This window comes from Hemicordylus capensis, chromosome 5 (assembly GCF_027244095.1).
Source record: "Hemicordylus capensis ecotype Gifberg chromosome 5, rHemCap1.1.pri, whole genome shotgun sequence".
Lineage (NCBI taxonomy): Eukaryota > Metazoa > Chordata > Lepidosauria > Squamata > Cordylidae > Hemicordylus > Hemicordylus capensis.
The window spans coordinates 12,117,968-12,131,199 of record NC_069661.1 but is presented as its reverse complement, the minus strand read 5'-3'; the positions used below and the strand labels follow the sequence as shown (position 1 = coordinate 12,131,199).

At 46.2% G+C, this 13,232-nt stretch overlaps 1 protein-coding gene across 7 annotated transcripts in view; it reads left to right on the top strand.

The window, feature by feature from the left end:
• The window catches only part of NPFFR2 (neuropeptide FF receptor 2), a 63,331-nt gene that overhangs the window by 41,904 nt on the left and 8,195 nt on the right, over window positions 1-13,232 (top strand). For 3 of the 7 annotated variants that reach the window (XM_053257045.1, XM_053257048.1, XM_053257049.1), the window contains 2 exons: window positions 6,926-7,264; window positions 8,891-8,990. In XM_053257045.1, the coding sequence (XP_053113020.1) occupies window positions 6,937-7,264; window positions 8,891-8,990 (428 nt within the window). In that variant the 5' untranslated portion in view covers window positions 6,926-6,936. Of the gene's footprint in view, window positions 1-2,293; window positions 2,448-5,785; window positions 5,953-6,925; window positions 7,265-8,890; window positions 8,991-13,232 lie in introns of those variants that run through there. The other 4 variants (XM_053257046.1, XM_053257047.1, XM_053257051.1 and 1 more) reach the window with 3 other exon arrangements.

Genomic DNA, 13,232 nt, shown 5'->3' with positions numbered 1-13,232 from the left:
AGAAAAATTCTCATCTTTTCCTGAAGGGTTTTCTGTACAGCATCCTGTACTGTCGGCCGTGCTGTATCACATTTCCTTATACAATGAATATGACAAATATGTATATACCGCTTTTCAACCCAAGTTCCCAAAGTGGTTTACATAGATATAAATAAATAGCTTAATAGTTCCCCCAAAGGGCTCCCAATCTGAAAAAAAGCAACATAAAACAGACATCAGCAACAGCCACTGGAGGGATGCTGTGCTAGGGATGGAGAGGCCCGTTAAGAATCGCCACTTTTAAAAGGTACCTCTTTGCTCTGTTAGCAGGGGACTAACAGAGCAATTCTCACTTTTAACTGATCCCTCCTCGCAAATTTTCATCTGTTTATTGGCTGAATCCTAGACACTAATTCCAGTGTGACTTTGAAGTTGCCAATGAACTTCACAAAGTGGAGCTGGTATTTATATTTATTAATTTATTTAAAATACACCCCCAATTTATTTATTTATTTAGAATATGTCTCACACGCTGCGGCTTAAGGCCCATAGCTAGGGTTGGCTAGGGCAGGTTCAGCTCTCCCTCTCCCACTAAATGTTTCTCTTCCCTCTCCATTTTTACAAACAATTTTTAAACTACTATATTGTGATGGAGAGCAACTAAAGGGGTGAAACCTAGCCTCCTACCCATTTTCATGACCCTCCACCAAAGTCTTAGGCTGGCTATGGACCTGGCAGCTTATAAAGGCATAAAAAATGCCCAGAGATGCAAGTTTTGGGTGGTATAGAAATATTTTTAAATAATTAAATAAATAAAATAAAAAAGACAAACCCAATGATTCATCATAAATGATTCATCATGGATAAGGCCATTTGCCCTCCCCCTGCTAACTGAACAAAGAGGCACCTTTTAAAAGTGGTGATTCTCTTTATTTAGCGGGGGAGAGCAGCTGGCCCTGTCCATCCCCAGCACAGCATCCCTCCAGTGGCTGTTGCTTGTGTCTATCTTATGCTTCCTTTTTTAGATTGTGAGGACACCTGTCCCTTTGGGGACAGGGAGCCATTATTTATATCTATGTAAATGGCTTTGATTACATTTGTTGAAAAGTGATATATAAATATCCGTCATATAAAACCCAAGATTCTGGAAGCCATACACAAGATAAGACAGCAGTCAGGATTAAAAGTAATTGACACTGGACACCCACTTACAGCCAATTTTTAAAAGCTTCTTTCAGTTCTTTTAAAAACTAGACTTCAAACTCTACCTCCTTTTACACACTGCTGCTGGATACAGCAGGACTCTTATTTAGCTGCTGGATCACAGGGCACATGGATCAGGGAAGTTTATTTATTTTATTTTATTTTATTTAACATATTTTTATTTATAGTCTGTTTTATTTAACATATTTTAATAAACATTTAACATATTTTTATATACATATTTTTATAAGTTCCAAGCCACACGTACATACGCACATTTTTCAGAGTACCGTGTTCCAATTCCTTGGCCCAAATGAGCTGCAGCTGCACTTCTCTCTCTCTCTCTCTCTCTCTCTCTCTCTCTCTCTCTCTCTCTCTCTCTCTCTCTCTCTCTTCACCTTGCTCCCAGCTCAAATATTAAAAGTATCTATCTTGCATTTAATACTGAAGCTTGTTTTCTATGATGAACTGCAGAAAACACTTCCAGACAAATATGCTCAGAGCCTAATGCATCTGAGCATTTTGAGCTGAATAAATTTGTATTTGGAATGAGGCAATTCCAAGCTTTCCCCAGAGCACTAACTATGACAGAAAAATCTTCCTGGTTATAATACCTGCATAACTATATCTCAGTAGCACAATTTGTACACTGTTTCATGAGCCTTGAAGATCTCAAAATCAGATGTCTTCGAATTGCAAATATTCTTATTTAAAATATATACTCAGATGTGTCAAGATTGACTCAGATCTTGAATAAGTATTGTGCTCTGTGAACTTTAATATCTGGAGTGTGAAAAATTGATGAGACCGTAAGTTCATTCGGCCTGACTCCTTGTTTACAATACTTTTGTCAGTTTGCAGATGGGATAGAAAATGATTTTTTTCTGCATGCATGAGGCTAGAATCTTAACTATAAACCGGGGGTGGCGGGGGGTGGGGGGGTTAGGTTTATCAGGATTGAAGCCGTTGCATGTAGTTCATACATCAGCTATCTCTGAGAAGAGTATTAGGGCTGAGCTGAAATAGGGAAGGGATTAACCAATTGATCAGTTATTTAGGTTTGCTCTGAAGTGTGGTAGTTACCAACCTTTGTGACTCTGCTTTGGCTTAGGTGGGGAATTCAGCTTGACTTAATGCAATCCTGCATACATCCAAATTATAGACTGAAGTACTGGGAAAGCTGACCGTGGATAGGATACAGCTGTGTTAAAGCACTCAGAAAGGCACCATAAAGTGCAGAAACATATCTTGAAAGCAAGGTTAAGGTAGGTTTGATAGAAAAGTAAGTGTCTACAGTAAAGGCAATGGTTAGCGCCGTAGCAAGGATGCTTCTAATGATCTTCCCTTAGGGAGTTAATGTTGTGAGAATAGCAGAGTTGCTCCTAGGGATGTGCTGAGCCACTTCCGTTTGAACCCAGTTGGAATAGAATGAGGCCATTTTGACCAGTTTGGATCCCCCCCAAAAGGGGTGGCCAGCCCCAGTTCTAATGGAACCAGTTTGGTGATTCAAGAGGCATGCTTGTAAAGGGGAATCAGGTGAGGATTTCCCTTTACAAGCAAAGGAGGGAATCCTGCCTCCCTTTGAAAATACTCCTAATGGGGGGCAGCAAGTGGACATTTCAGCGGTGCAGCTGCTCTGAATTCCAGACCATGTCTAGCACTCCAGCACCACCAGGTTTCGACCGCACATGCACAGAGGCCATTTGATGATGATGTACATTTGTGTTATCACGCATATGGCCTCCGTGCATGTGTGGAGGCTGGAAGCGGGCCACTCTGGAGTGCCAGACCCAGTCTGGAGTTTGGAGGAGCCACCACCACTGTTGTCGAGGTGCCATCTCGTTGCCTCCCATTAGGAGTATTTGTGAAGACAGGCAGGGTTTGCTTGTAAAGTGAAATCCTCACTGGTTTCCTCTTTACAAGCTGCTCCTCATGCCGAATCGAACCGGTTCGACCCATGGACCGAATCGGGGGCCGGTTCAACTTGAACTGGCTCACAGTCCAGTGGTCCAGTTTGAATTCAGCTCAGATTCAAACCAAACTCCTGGAATCAGTTCCCTGCACACCCATAGTTAGTGCTGAGGGAGGGGATGGTGTTGCAGATACAAGAAAATGGGACTGAGAGAGGAAGGGAAAGGGGAGAGAGAATAGTCTTACCTATCTTGCAGCTTTGCCTTGTGTTGGGATGATGATAAGGGAGATCTGCTTGACAGGAAACTCCAGGCAACTAAGTTTGGCCTGCAAGGAATAGAGCCGAAAAATAATGATTTCATCTAAGAGATGCGTGGGCATGAGAATCTCTAGGACTCCTTCACAGAATGTGCACTTTCTCTGGGCTTTCAGTGGAGTGGGTGGTCAGGTTTGCAAGAGGTAAAGTAAAGTTGTGCCGTCGAGTTGGTGTTGACTCCTGGCGCCCACAGAGCCCTGTGGTTGTCTTTGGTAGAATACAGGAGGGATTTGCCATTGCCTCCTCCTGTGCAGTATGAGATGATGCCTTTCAGCGTCTTCCTATATTGCTGTTGCCCAATATAGGTGTTTCCCATACCGGGGGGGCGGTTCAAACCAGCATCCTTTTGCTCCCTAGGCAAGTTACTTCTCTGCTGCACCATTAGGTGGCTTAGCAAGAAGAAGGCAATCTCAATCCTTGGGAACAGCATGACATAGAACTGTTCTGGGCAGGGGCGCATTAACCTTGTTGCGGCCTATAGGAAAAAAGGCTTTTGCTGCCCTTAAAAAAGAAGCAAGTACTGTGGCGGAGGTGGGGAGAGGAAAATCTCCCTCCTTTACTTCATTTTTTAAGGCATGGCAGCGGCTGCAGTATCTGCTGCGGGGGGGGGGAGTGACGGGATGGTGGGAAGTTCTCCCCTTTTGTCCCCTAAAAGGCTGTGGGATGGCGTGGTGGTGGGGTGAGGAGGGGAGAGTTCCCCCCTTTACCTTTAAAAGCCCACTGCTCACAGCGGGCAATGCTGTATCAGTGATTAACTCAGAGGGGTATTTCTACCCTAAAGACTGCATTCTATAGGGAGTTTGCTCTGTTCTGGAATTTCTTTACCGTTCATTTCCTATGGGTGTTCTCTTCGACATTTCTCTTAAAACAAAAAGCTGATCTCCCAAGGGAGACAACTGCGTGGGGAAGGAGAGCACTGATTTTCAGCATGACTTGATTGAATCCAAGAGTCTGCTCTGTGGCAGGGAATCTGTCCTTGGTTCCTTGGCTTATCTGGGTGTTTTCTCATTAATAGAGAGAAACTTCATTCGAGGCTCAGAACTTTAATGCTTGGTCTATTCTAGCATCTTCTGTGCATGCTCAGGGGGGCAAGGGTGGTCAGAGTGGCATTTCCTAGGCCTCTATGATCACACCAATTACTTGAGGGCACTTAGGAAAAGCCTAGCCCGAATGACCCATTTCCTTGAGTCCGGGGAATGAACTCTGGCAGGGGCTCATTACTAGAAACTGTGATACAGCCTTGATTCAGTCCGGGGGTGCGATGGGAACAGGTGGGCATGTCAACATTTCTCTCTGCTTTGGCTTTGTAATAGCTCAGGCTGCTTTGCTGCATGGAAATGCGACATCATTACACTGGTTGTACAATCCTTGATTGCCTGGATCATGAAGTCAGTGAGAAAAAGAACGCTCTTTAAAACATAAAAAAAATGGGTTGCATCCTAGAAACTCCAACCTAAAATTTTGAGGGAGCTTGGAAGGAAAAGGTGTGTGGCAGTGAGGGTGGGGAGATAAATCTCTCCAAGCAGATCTGATTTTGCTACCAGTGCCTATTTCACAGTGGTGGTAATGGCACTCCTGCTAGCCCCACCCCACCCCAATTCTCCTCTGAATGACACTGAGAGCTGGTCTTGTGCTAGCAAGCATGAATTGTCCTCTAAGCAGGGTCTGCCCTGGTTGCATTTGAATGGGAGACTACATGTGAGCACTGTAAGATATTCCCCCTCAGGGGATGGGGCTGCTCTGGGGAAAAAGCACCTGCATGCTTGCAGAAGGTTCCAAGTTCCCTCCCTGGCAGCATCTCCAAGATAGGGCTGAGAGAGACTCCCACCTGCAACCTTGGAGAAGCCGCTGCCAGTCTGTGTAGACAATACTGAGCTAGATGGACCAATGGTCTGACTCAGTATATGGCAGCTTCCTATGTTCCTATCTTGGTGGAGGGGGTTGTGCAATACAGTGGGGTGCTGCTGCTACCACTGACAATAAGTTTTGGATCACCCCACCCCAAAAAACTTTTCCAAAAGCCCCTTCTCCCCTTTAACCAACTGCAAATGGGGCTGTGAAGATGGGGAACATTTCACCTTCTCATCAGCTGAACCATGCCAACATGTGCTATTCAGTCACCATTCCACCAGGTTCCATTCACTCCCGGTCTGCACAACCCTGCCCACCCCCCTGCAGATGTTGGACTACAACTCCCATCATTCCAGACTATTGGCTACTGTGACTGGGGTTGGTGGGTGCTGCCGTTCAAAAACAGTTGAAGGGCCAAAGCTCTGCAGCCCTGGTCCAGCTGAAGTGCCTTCCTGTTAAGAGACAGCCACTCCTGCCCTTACTTTGCATAAGTCCCACCCCTCTTTCCCGCCAGGCTTTTGCTACTTCCACTCAACCTGTGCTGAGCTTTCTGGTTCTCTATCCAGTGCCTGTTGCAGGAGTTGCCATCTCTAGATGCTGTCAGGCTACAACTCCCACGCAGCCGGCGTAGCAGGATCTGAAATGTCAGATCCAAGTCACAACAAAACCGATCCAACAACCGTGAGAAAAAGGTAATAAGAAGACTGCACTTGAGTCAATAAAGCATGTATAAATCATATACATGTGGCTGGGGATGATGGGAGTTGTAGTCAAACGACAACTGGGGATCCAAGATTGGGAACTCCTGCCCCCCCTTCTGTCGGTTTCTATGCTCTTTAAATGACTATGTTTCTGGGATCCATGCCTTCCACCCCTCAGCCTTTGGCTTCCCTGCCTGACTAGCTCCTTGCCTCTGTCCCTCTTCCTGCCAATGATATGCAGCTGCTCCTGTCCTTAAACCTTTTGTAGGATTTTTTTCTCCTCCTAGGAAATCTGACCTTTCGTTTTCTGTCACCAAGTTTGCACTGTTCATCTGTTGCTGGCACTTTCACCCAACTACTACTGCTTTTCAACCAAAGTTCTCAAAGTGGTTGACATAGAAAAATAATCAATAAAGATGACGCCTTGTCCCAAAAAGGCTCACAATCTCCAAGGAAACTCAAGGTAGGCACCAGCAACAGCCACTGGAGGAGATGCTGTGCTAGGGCTGGATAGGGACAGCTGCTCTCCTCCTGCTAAACATAAGGGAAATGCCACTTTCAAAGGTGCCTCTCTGCTCAGTCAGCTAACCCTGAACTGATAGTTGGTTGGTAGATAGCTTCCACTTATTGCACGACATGCTTATTTAAAACTAAGACTCTCAAGTATCACAAGATTTATTCAAACCTTAAAGGTTGCTGTGTGGAGCAAAATATCTGGAGAGTGGACCATCTCAGAAAACACTATATTAGGACTGAGCTGAAAAGTGAGCGGGGGGTGGGGTGGATTTGTGAAGAAAATTGCCTCCTCTGACCATGTCTCTCCTCATTTTGGCAATAATGTTAATAAATTCTGTGACATCACAGCAGGTCTGCCAGTGAGCACAAAGAGGAGGGGCTCACAGGAAGGCTGGCTGGCATTACAGTTGCTATTTCACCCCCTGACTGTCTTCTTTCTATTGTAAAGCTCAGCTTAGGATGGATAAAAATGTGGAGCCTGGTTCTTCAGTCAGTGGACCTCCGGTGAGGAATTGCAGTGGATATACAAGTTCTTGTCTCATGGAGAGCAACATTTCCTACGTGGGCTTTTACCTCCATCAGCCGCTTGTAGCCACCGTCTTCATCATCTCCTACCTCCTCATCTTCCTCCTGTGCATGATCGGCAACGGGGTGGTTTGCTTCATTGTCCTGCGGAGCAAACACATGCGCACCGTCACCAACCTCTTCATCCTGAACCTTGCGGTCAGCGATCTGTTGGTGGGGATCTTTTGCATGCCCACCACTTTGCTGGATAATATTATATCAGGTGAGTCTTAGTACAGTCTCTGGAGAGTGCCACCTTTCTGCAAGGTGACCAGTAAAATCTGATGGGAGTTGGGTGAATGGACCAGGTCTACCGGGTTGCATTTGTGCGACTATTATATTTTAATACATGTGTATACTAAATGTATTTCAGAAGTCTCAGGGTGGCTTACAAAGGGTGGTGTGTGCGCGTGTGCATGTGCATGTTGGGGAGGTCACATTCTGGTCCTCTTAAGGCCAAAACAGATGCAGTGCAGCTGTGTTGGTTTATTCAGCTGTCTGCCCTCCTCACACACAAAGGTCTTTCACATGATCATCAGGGTGTGATTTGGGGGAGGGAAGATCCCGGGAACACAAAGAAAGCAGGCAAATGACTGAACACATGTGACTAACAATGGCAGCCGATGCCAGTGGGACAGATGGGGGCAGAGGGGCGAGGCTGGTGAATGCCAACAGGTCACAGCTGCATTTTTCTCCCCACCCCAGTACCAGTACTTCACTGGTACTGGCCATCACTGGTGACTATCCTGCCAAATCTGTCCTGAATATATCGCTGAACTGAAAGTTCTCACAAAAGAACTTTTGGGGGCAGCATTCAGGCAAAAAATCCCTCACAATCACATGGAACAGCTGCAAGGACTGGCATTCCCAAGATGTGCAGACAGGAATCTCGATCAAGGGGCTACCTGATTCCTTTACAAATGTATGATGCTGCTGAGATCAGACCTTTGGTGCACCTAGTTCAGGGTTGTCTACGTGGCTGCATCTCCCTAGGGCAGGGGTGTGCAAACTGGCACTCCAGCAGCTGTTGAATGACCACTCCCATCATTTCCAGCCACAATAAATTATGATCCCTGCTCTAGGGTCTCAGACTACATGCCCAGAGAGCAACGTTTTATAGGTTGGCCATATAAATAAAGTTACATTTATTTTTACAGGAGAACCCCATTATCTGCTGACCAGACACCTGCTGATTTGCGTATCTGTGGTTGGGTAATTGGCACCCGACCTCAGTATATGCAGGGGGAAATGGCAAAAAAAGGGTTAACACTCACGTATCGGTGGGTCGGAGGTGGGCAGAAATGATGTCTGAAGTCATTTCCACTTGCCATTTGGAGTAAGGGAGACATTTTCTGGTTCATTTCTGTAAACCAAACTAAGCCACAATTTTTCACAGAAAAACAAAATAAAAATTGCAGCATTTTGGGGGCATTGCTGGACAGCTGGGAACAAAGCATGACAGGGCACTTCACCACCCAAATCCCCCCTCCAATTTCCTCTACTTTCCACCCTTTTGGGGTGAATTTTTGCTGCCTAGGGAACTTACCCCCCCCCAAAAAAATTCCCATTGCCCTAATGCCCCATTATCCACCCCCCGCACGGATAATGGGATTATCCTGTATTTTTTGTAGTTGTGAGCTGCAGTTGGCTTTGAAACTTTTTTCCCCATTTCCCCCCTGAAATCATCCCTGTCTCTCACCCCCTTTTGCTCCCCATGGACTTCTCTACTTGTGAATGGCAAAATTGGGGGGACCACTGTTCAGCTCAGCCTTACTTATATAGCTTTAACTGTTAAAGTGATCCAAGTGCAGCTTTGATCTCTTCATCCAACTGTCATTTTATCCAACAGGATGGCCGTTTGGGAATATGGTCTGCAAGATGAACGGGATGGTCCAGGGAATATCTGTCTCGGCTTCTGTCTTCACTTTGGTGGCAATTGCGGTTGACAGGTAGGACTCCGTACAAGCCTGGAAACCAGTCTTGAGTTCAAGCACTTCATTTCATTTCCCAGCAACCCCCAACATTTCATTCATTGATTGTGCAATCGAGGCAACCAATTGGTTTCCGGGCAAAATACAAAGTGCTAGTTATAACTTATAAAGCCCTAAACAGCTTAGGCCCTGGGTATTTAAGAGAGCATCTTCTTCACTATGAGCCACACCGCCCATCGAGGTCATCTGAGGAGGTCCGTCTCCAGTTACCCCCAACTCGTCTGGTGGCTACACAGAGACGAGTCTTCTCAGTTACTTCCCCAAGATTGTGGAATGCGCTCCCTGTTGAGATACGATCCTCCCCATCTCTGGTAATTTTTTAAAAAACATCTGAAAACCCATCTTTTCACCCCAGCTTTCCCAGCTTTTTAAAATTGTCTGTTTTAATTTTATGGTTGATTTTAAATTGTTGAATTGTTTTAACTTTTTATATGTGTTTTAATAGTTTTATGTTAACCGCCCAGAGACGAAGGTTTGGGCGGTATAGAAGTTTGATAGATAGTTAAATAAATAAATCAGTAGGAGCAGGATGGAGTCGCACACAAGCAGAACAATAATCACTCCAGTGCTGATTTAGAGTGTGTTGCTCGGTAGAAAGGCACCCAGGGAAGGCCAGGTTACATGGCTTCCCCCTCCCCAAGCTTCTTGAGGCTCAAGCTTTGTGGAAACAGAGCGACAAACTGCTTTGATTGCAGTTTTGACTGCACCGTTACTGCTGTATTAACCTGCTTGTGTTTTAGTTGTATTGGCTTTTTAAATGCATGCTGTTCTGCATGTTTCTTAAAATGGACCTAAAATCAACAAGTGGAGCTTCTAGGTGTGAAGGAAACTAGCTGGATTTTAAAGGGCTGGCCAACATAATTTTTCAAGTTTCGTATTTCCAAGTGTGGACAAAGAACCTCATGGGACGCTGCCACTTTGCTTGAAGGTGTGTGCATGTCTGTGCCCTTCTCCTTGTGAATTAAAGCCTCTCCCTCGAAGCAGTCACCCACCCATCCTCCCTCTGCATTTTGATCCGGTTGGACAAGTGATGTGATCAAGTGTGAATGACCAGCAAATAGCTTAGTTCATGTCTGACATCCTGGCAACCTGCACTGCCAAGTGAGGGGCGGGGGTGGGGGGAGTGTCTTGGGTCTGCAGAGGTCTGCTAAAGGCCAAAGAGGATCATTCAGCCCTTCTCAGCATGCCCCCCACTTTTTTTTTTTTTTTTTACTAAAAGGCAGAGGTGGGAATTTCAAACAGAGCTTCCCTTTCTGTAAGAGAACCCTTCCTCTTGGTGTGGTGCCTCAGGCAGAGGTGGGCAAACCTGACCCTCCAGCGGTTGTGGAACCACAACTCCCATCAATCCCAGCCACAACAAATTGTGGCTGGGATTGATGGGAGTTGCAGTTCAGTAACAGCCAGAGGGTTAGGGTTGCCCATCCCTGGCCTGAGGAATTATGGGTTGACATCCTGTCCCGTCATGTCCTGCAAGGTCTGGTGGCTGACCTTGAGCAACAAAACAGCACAATAGAGCTCTGATGAGGCCCAGACCGCCAGATGGGTAGCATCATGGCGCGAGCCATGAGACATGTCAACCCAACAGTCAAAGGCAGACTGATCCCTGAAATACCACTCTGCCCTGGTCAGGCTCTGCCTCTCTGGCCTTCAGGGGTTCCTGGTTTGAAGGCAGTATGCCTTCTCCTCTCCATCAGATCCTGCTGTATCTGCTGCCAGCGCTGGCACACAGAGTGGAGGGGGTGATGGAGGAGGAGGAGGAGGGGACAGGTCTCCCAGGGATTCCTTCCACCACCTCAGTTGGGCAGAAGTGCACAGGGAAATAGGGGAAGACTTGGTGAAGACAGCCTCTTGTTATGAAGGGCCTCTAAAACAAGAGCCCACTCAATACCAGTTGCAGGGGAGCAACAGCAGGAGAGAGGGCATGCCTTCACCTCTTGCCTGTGACCTTCTCAGAGGCATCTGGTGGGCCACTGTGTAGGAAAGAGGGTGCTGGACTAGATAGGCCTCAGGCCTGATCCAGTAGGGCTGTTCTTATGTTAAGGGCATATATCTCTGAATGCAGAGCAGGACTCACTACTAGGAGGTCAGTTTGCAGGGATTTTGTCTCCAGGCAATAGTCTCATGTGAGTGGTAATTTGAGTGCAGAGGCTTGGGTGGGGAGTATTCCATCTTTTGATTTTTATTTGTTTTTGCCTCTCACCAGCCTACAGTCTCAATCTCTTTTGCAAAAACCTTGGAAGCATATTATTCACATTGATTACAATAAAAGTTTGATCATCCATTTGTGAATCATAATCATCTTGTTTTCTAAGTGCGCAAAGAAAATCAGGCAACAATTAAATAATTAATAATAGCTATTAGAATTTTTAAAAGGCATTAGACTTAATGGATTGCTTTCTAAATAGCACCTGACAAGGAAACTCATGGTGAGTTAGGACAGCAGTCTATTTAAACAGATTAGTAAACTGGTATAGTTTTTTCACTTTTTAAAATGCTGGGGGAGGCAGATGTGTGGAGAAAACATTCTCCAGTGTGCAGAAAATCAACTTACAAGTTTGTATTAAATGAAGAAAAACCCCAAAGTGCCATTTTGATAAAGTATCTTCTTCTACTATTGTAGTGATCAAAGGCAAACCACTCATGCCTGCCCAACAAACACCCAGCCTAAACCTTTATGAAAATACATCAAAATATATATTTGGTATGACCATCTCCAACCCCAGTGTGGTCTTCTAGACTTCACAATTTCCAAATTATCCCATATAATCTCACTCTCAGCAGATAAGTAAAAACCAGGCATGTTGTAGTGGGATTCTTTAGTGTGGAGAGCTGGTCTTGTGGTAATGAGCCAGATTTAGCCCCTTTGCTAAGTAGGGTCCAGCTTGGCTTGCATTTGGATGGGTGACTGCATATGAGCATTGTAAAATATTCCCTTCAGGGGATGGGGCCATAGCTCAGTAGAAGAGCACCAGCATGCTGGCATGCAGAGAGTCCCAGGTTCACCCCTGGCATTTCCAAGTAGGACTGAGAGAAACTCCTGCCCACTGTTCCCTCTAAGGCGTGCGCTCATGCACATGCTCACAAGCTTTTGGATGCCCACTCAGTTCATTTTAGATCCCGCTCAGATTGACTCAGGAAGGTGCCACTCTGAATGCACATGTGCACACACTGCCTTGATACTGCCGCCCAGAACAAAACTCATTCTGCACAGAGGTGACAAAAATTAGAGGGACCACTGCTCCTGCCTGGAACCTTGGAGAGCTGCTGCCAGTCAGTATAGACAATGCTGAGCTAGATTAACCAGTGGTCTGACTTGGTACAGGGCAGCTTCCTAAGTTGGGTTCCAGATGTTGGACAACAATTCCCATCATCACCAGCCACAATGGACAAAGATTAAGAAGCCCTGTTTTAGGGCATCCCTTTAGCAGCTGTCCACAGGGCATGTGACAGTTCAGATCAGGGGCGGAACCACCATTGGGCGAACAGGTTCAGAGAACCCGGGCCACCACCAATCAGGGGCCGCACCTCTTGGCCCTGACACACACACACACACCCCGCGTCTGACGTTTGACACGTGGGTGCTGGTTTAGCTCCCAAGCGGGGCTGCACGGCCCCGTTCGGGAGTAAAATGGCTGGTGCTGCGTTTGCGGCGCGGCCAGGAGCGGCTCTTCCCTGCCTTTAAGGCTCTGTTCAACTCCGTTGGAGTTGGACAGCCAACGCTGCATTTGCAGCGCGGCCAGAAGCCATGCTGCAAATGCAGCGCCGGTCAAGCTCTAACTCCTGAACGGAGCCACGCAGCTCTGTTTGGGAGCCAGACCACGCCCCCTGCATCTGATGTGGGGCTGGGCACAGGCCGCTCACGTCATGGCTCCGCACCTGGTTCAGATGTAATTTGCTCGCTAGTTGGGAGGGGGATATGGATCCCTGAACATGTATAGAAACCTCTGGTAGGGGATGGAGTTGTACCCAATCTCCATTCTTTCCTCCTTGCTCCCATGGGAAACTGTGTTTGAAATTTGAGGTGCGGATATGTATTTATTTTGTTTATTTATTCGATTTATGTACCACCCTTACAAAAATGGCTCAGGGCGGTTTACAACAGAATAAAACCCATAAAAACCAATTAAGAATTAAAATCAAATATATAGAAACAGAATAAAACTAATTAAACATACAAACAGTTAACAACCCTGGAAAACC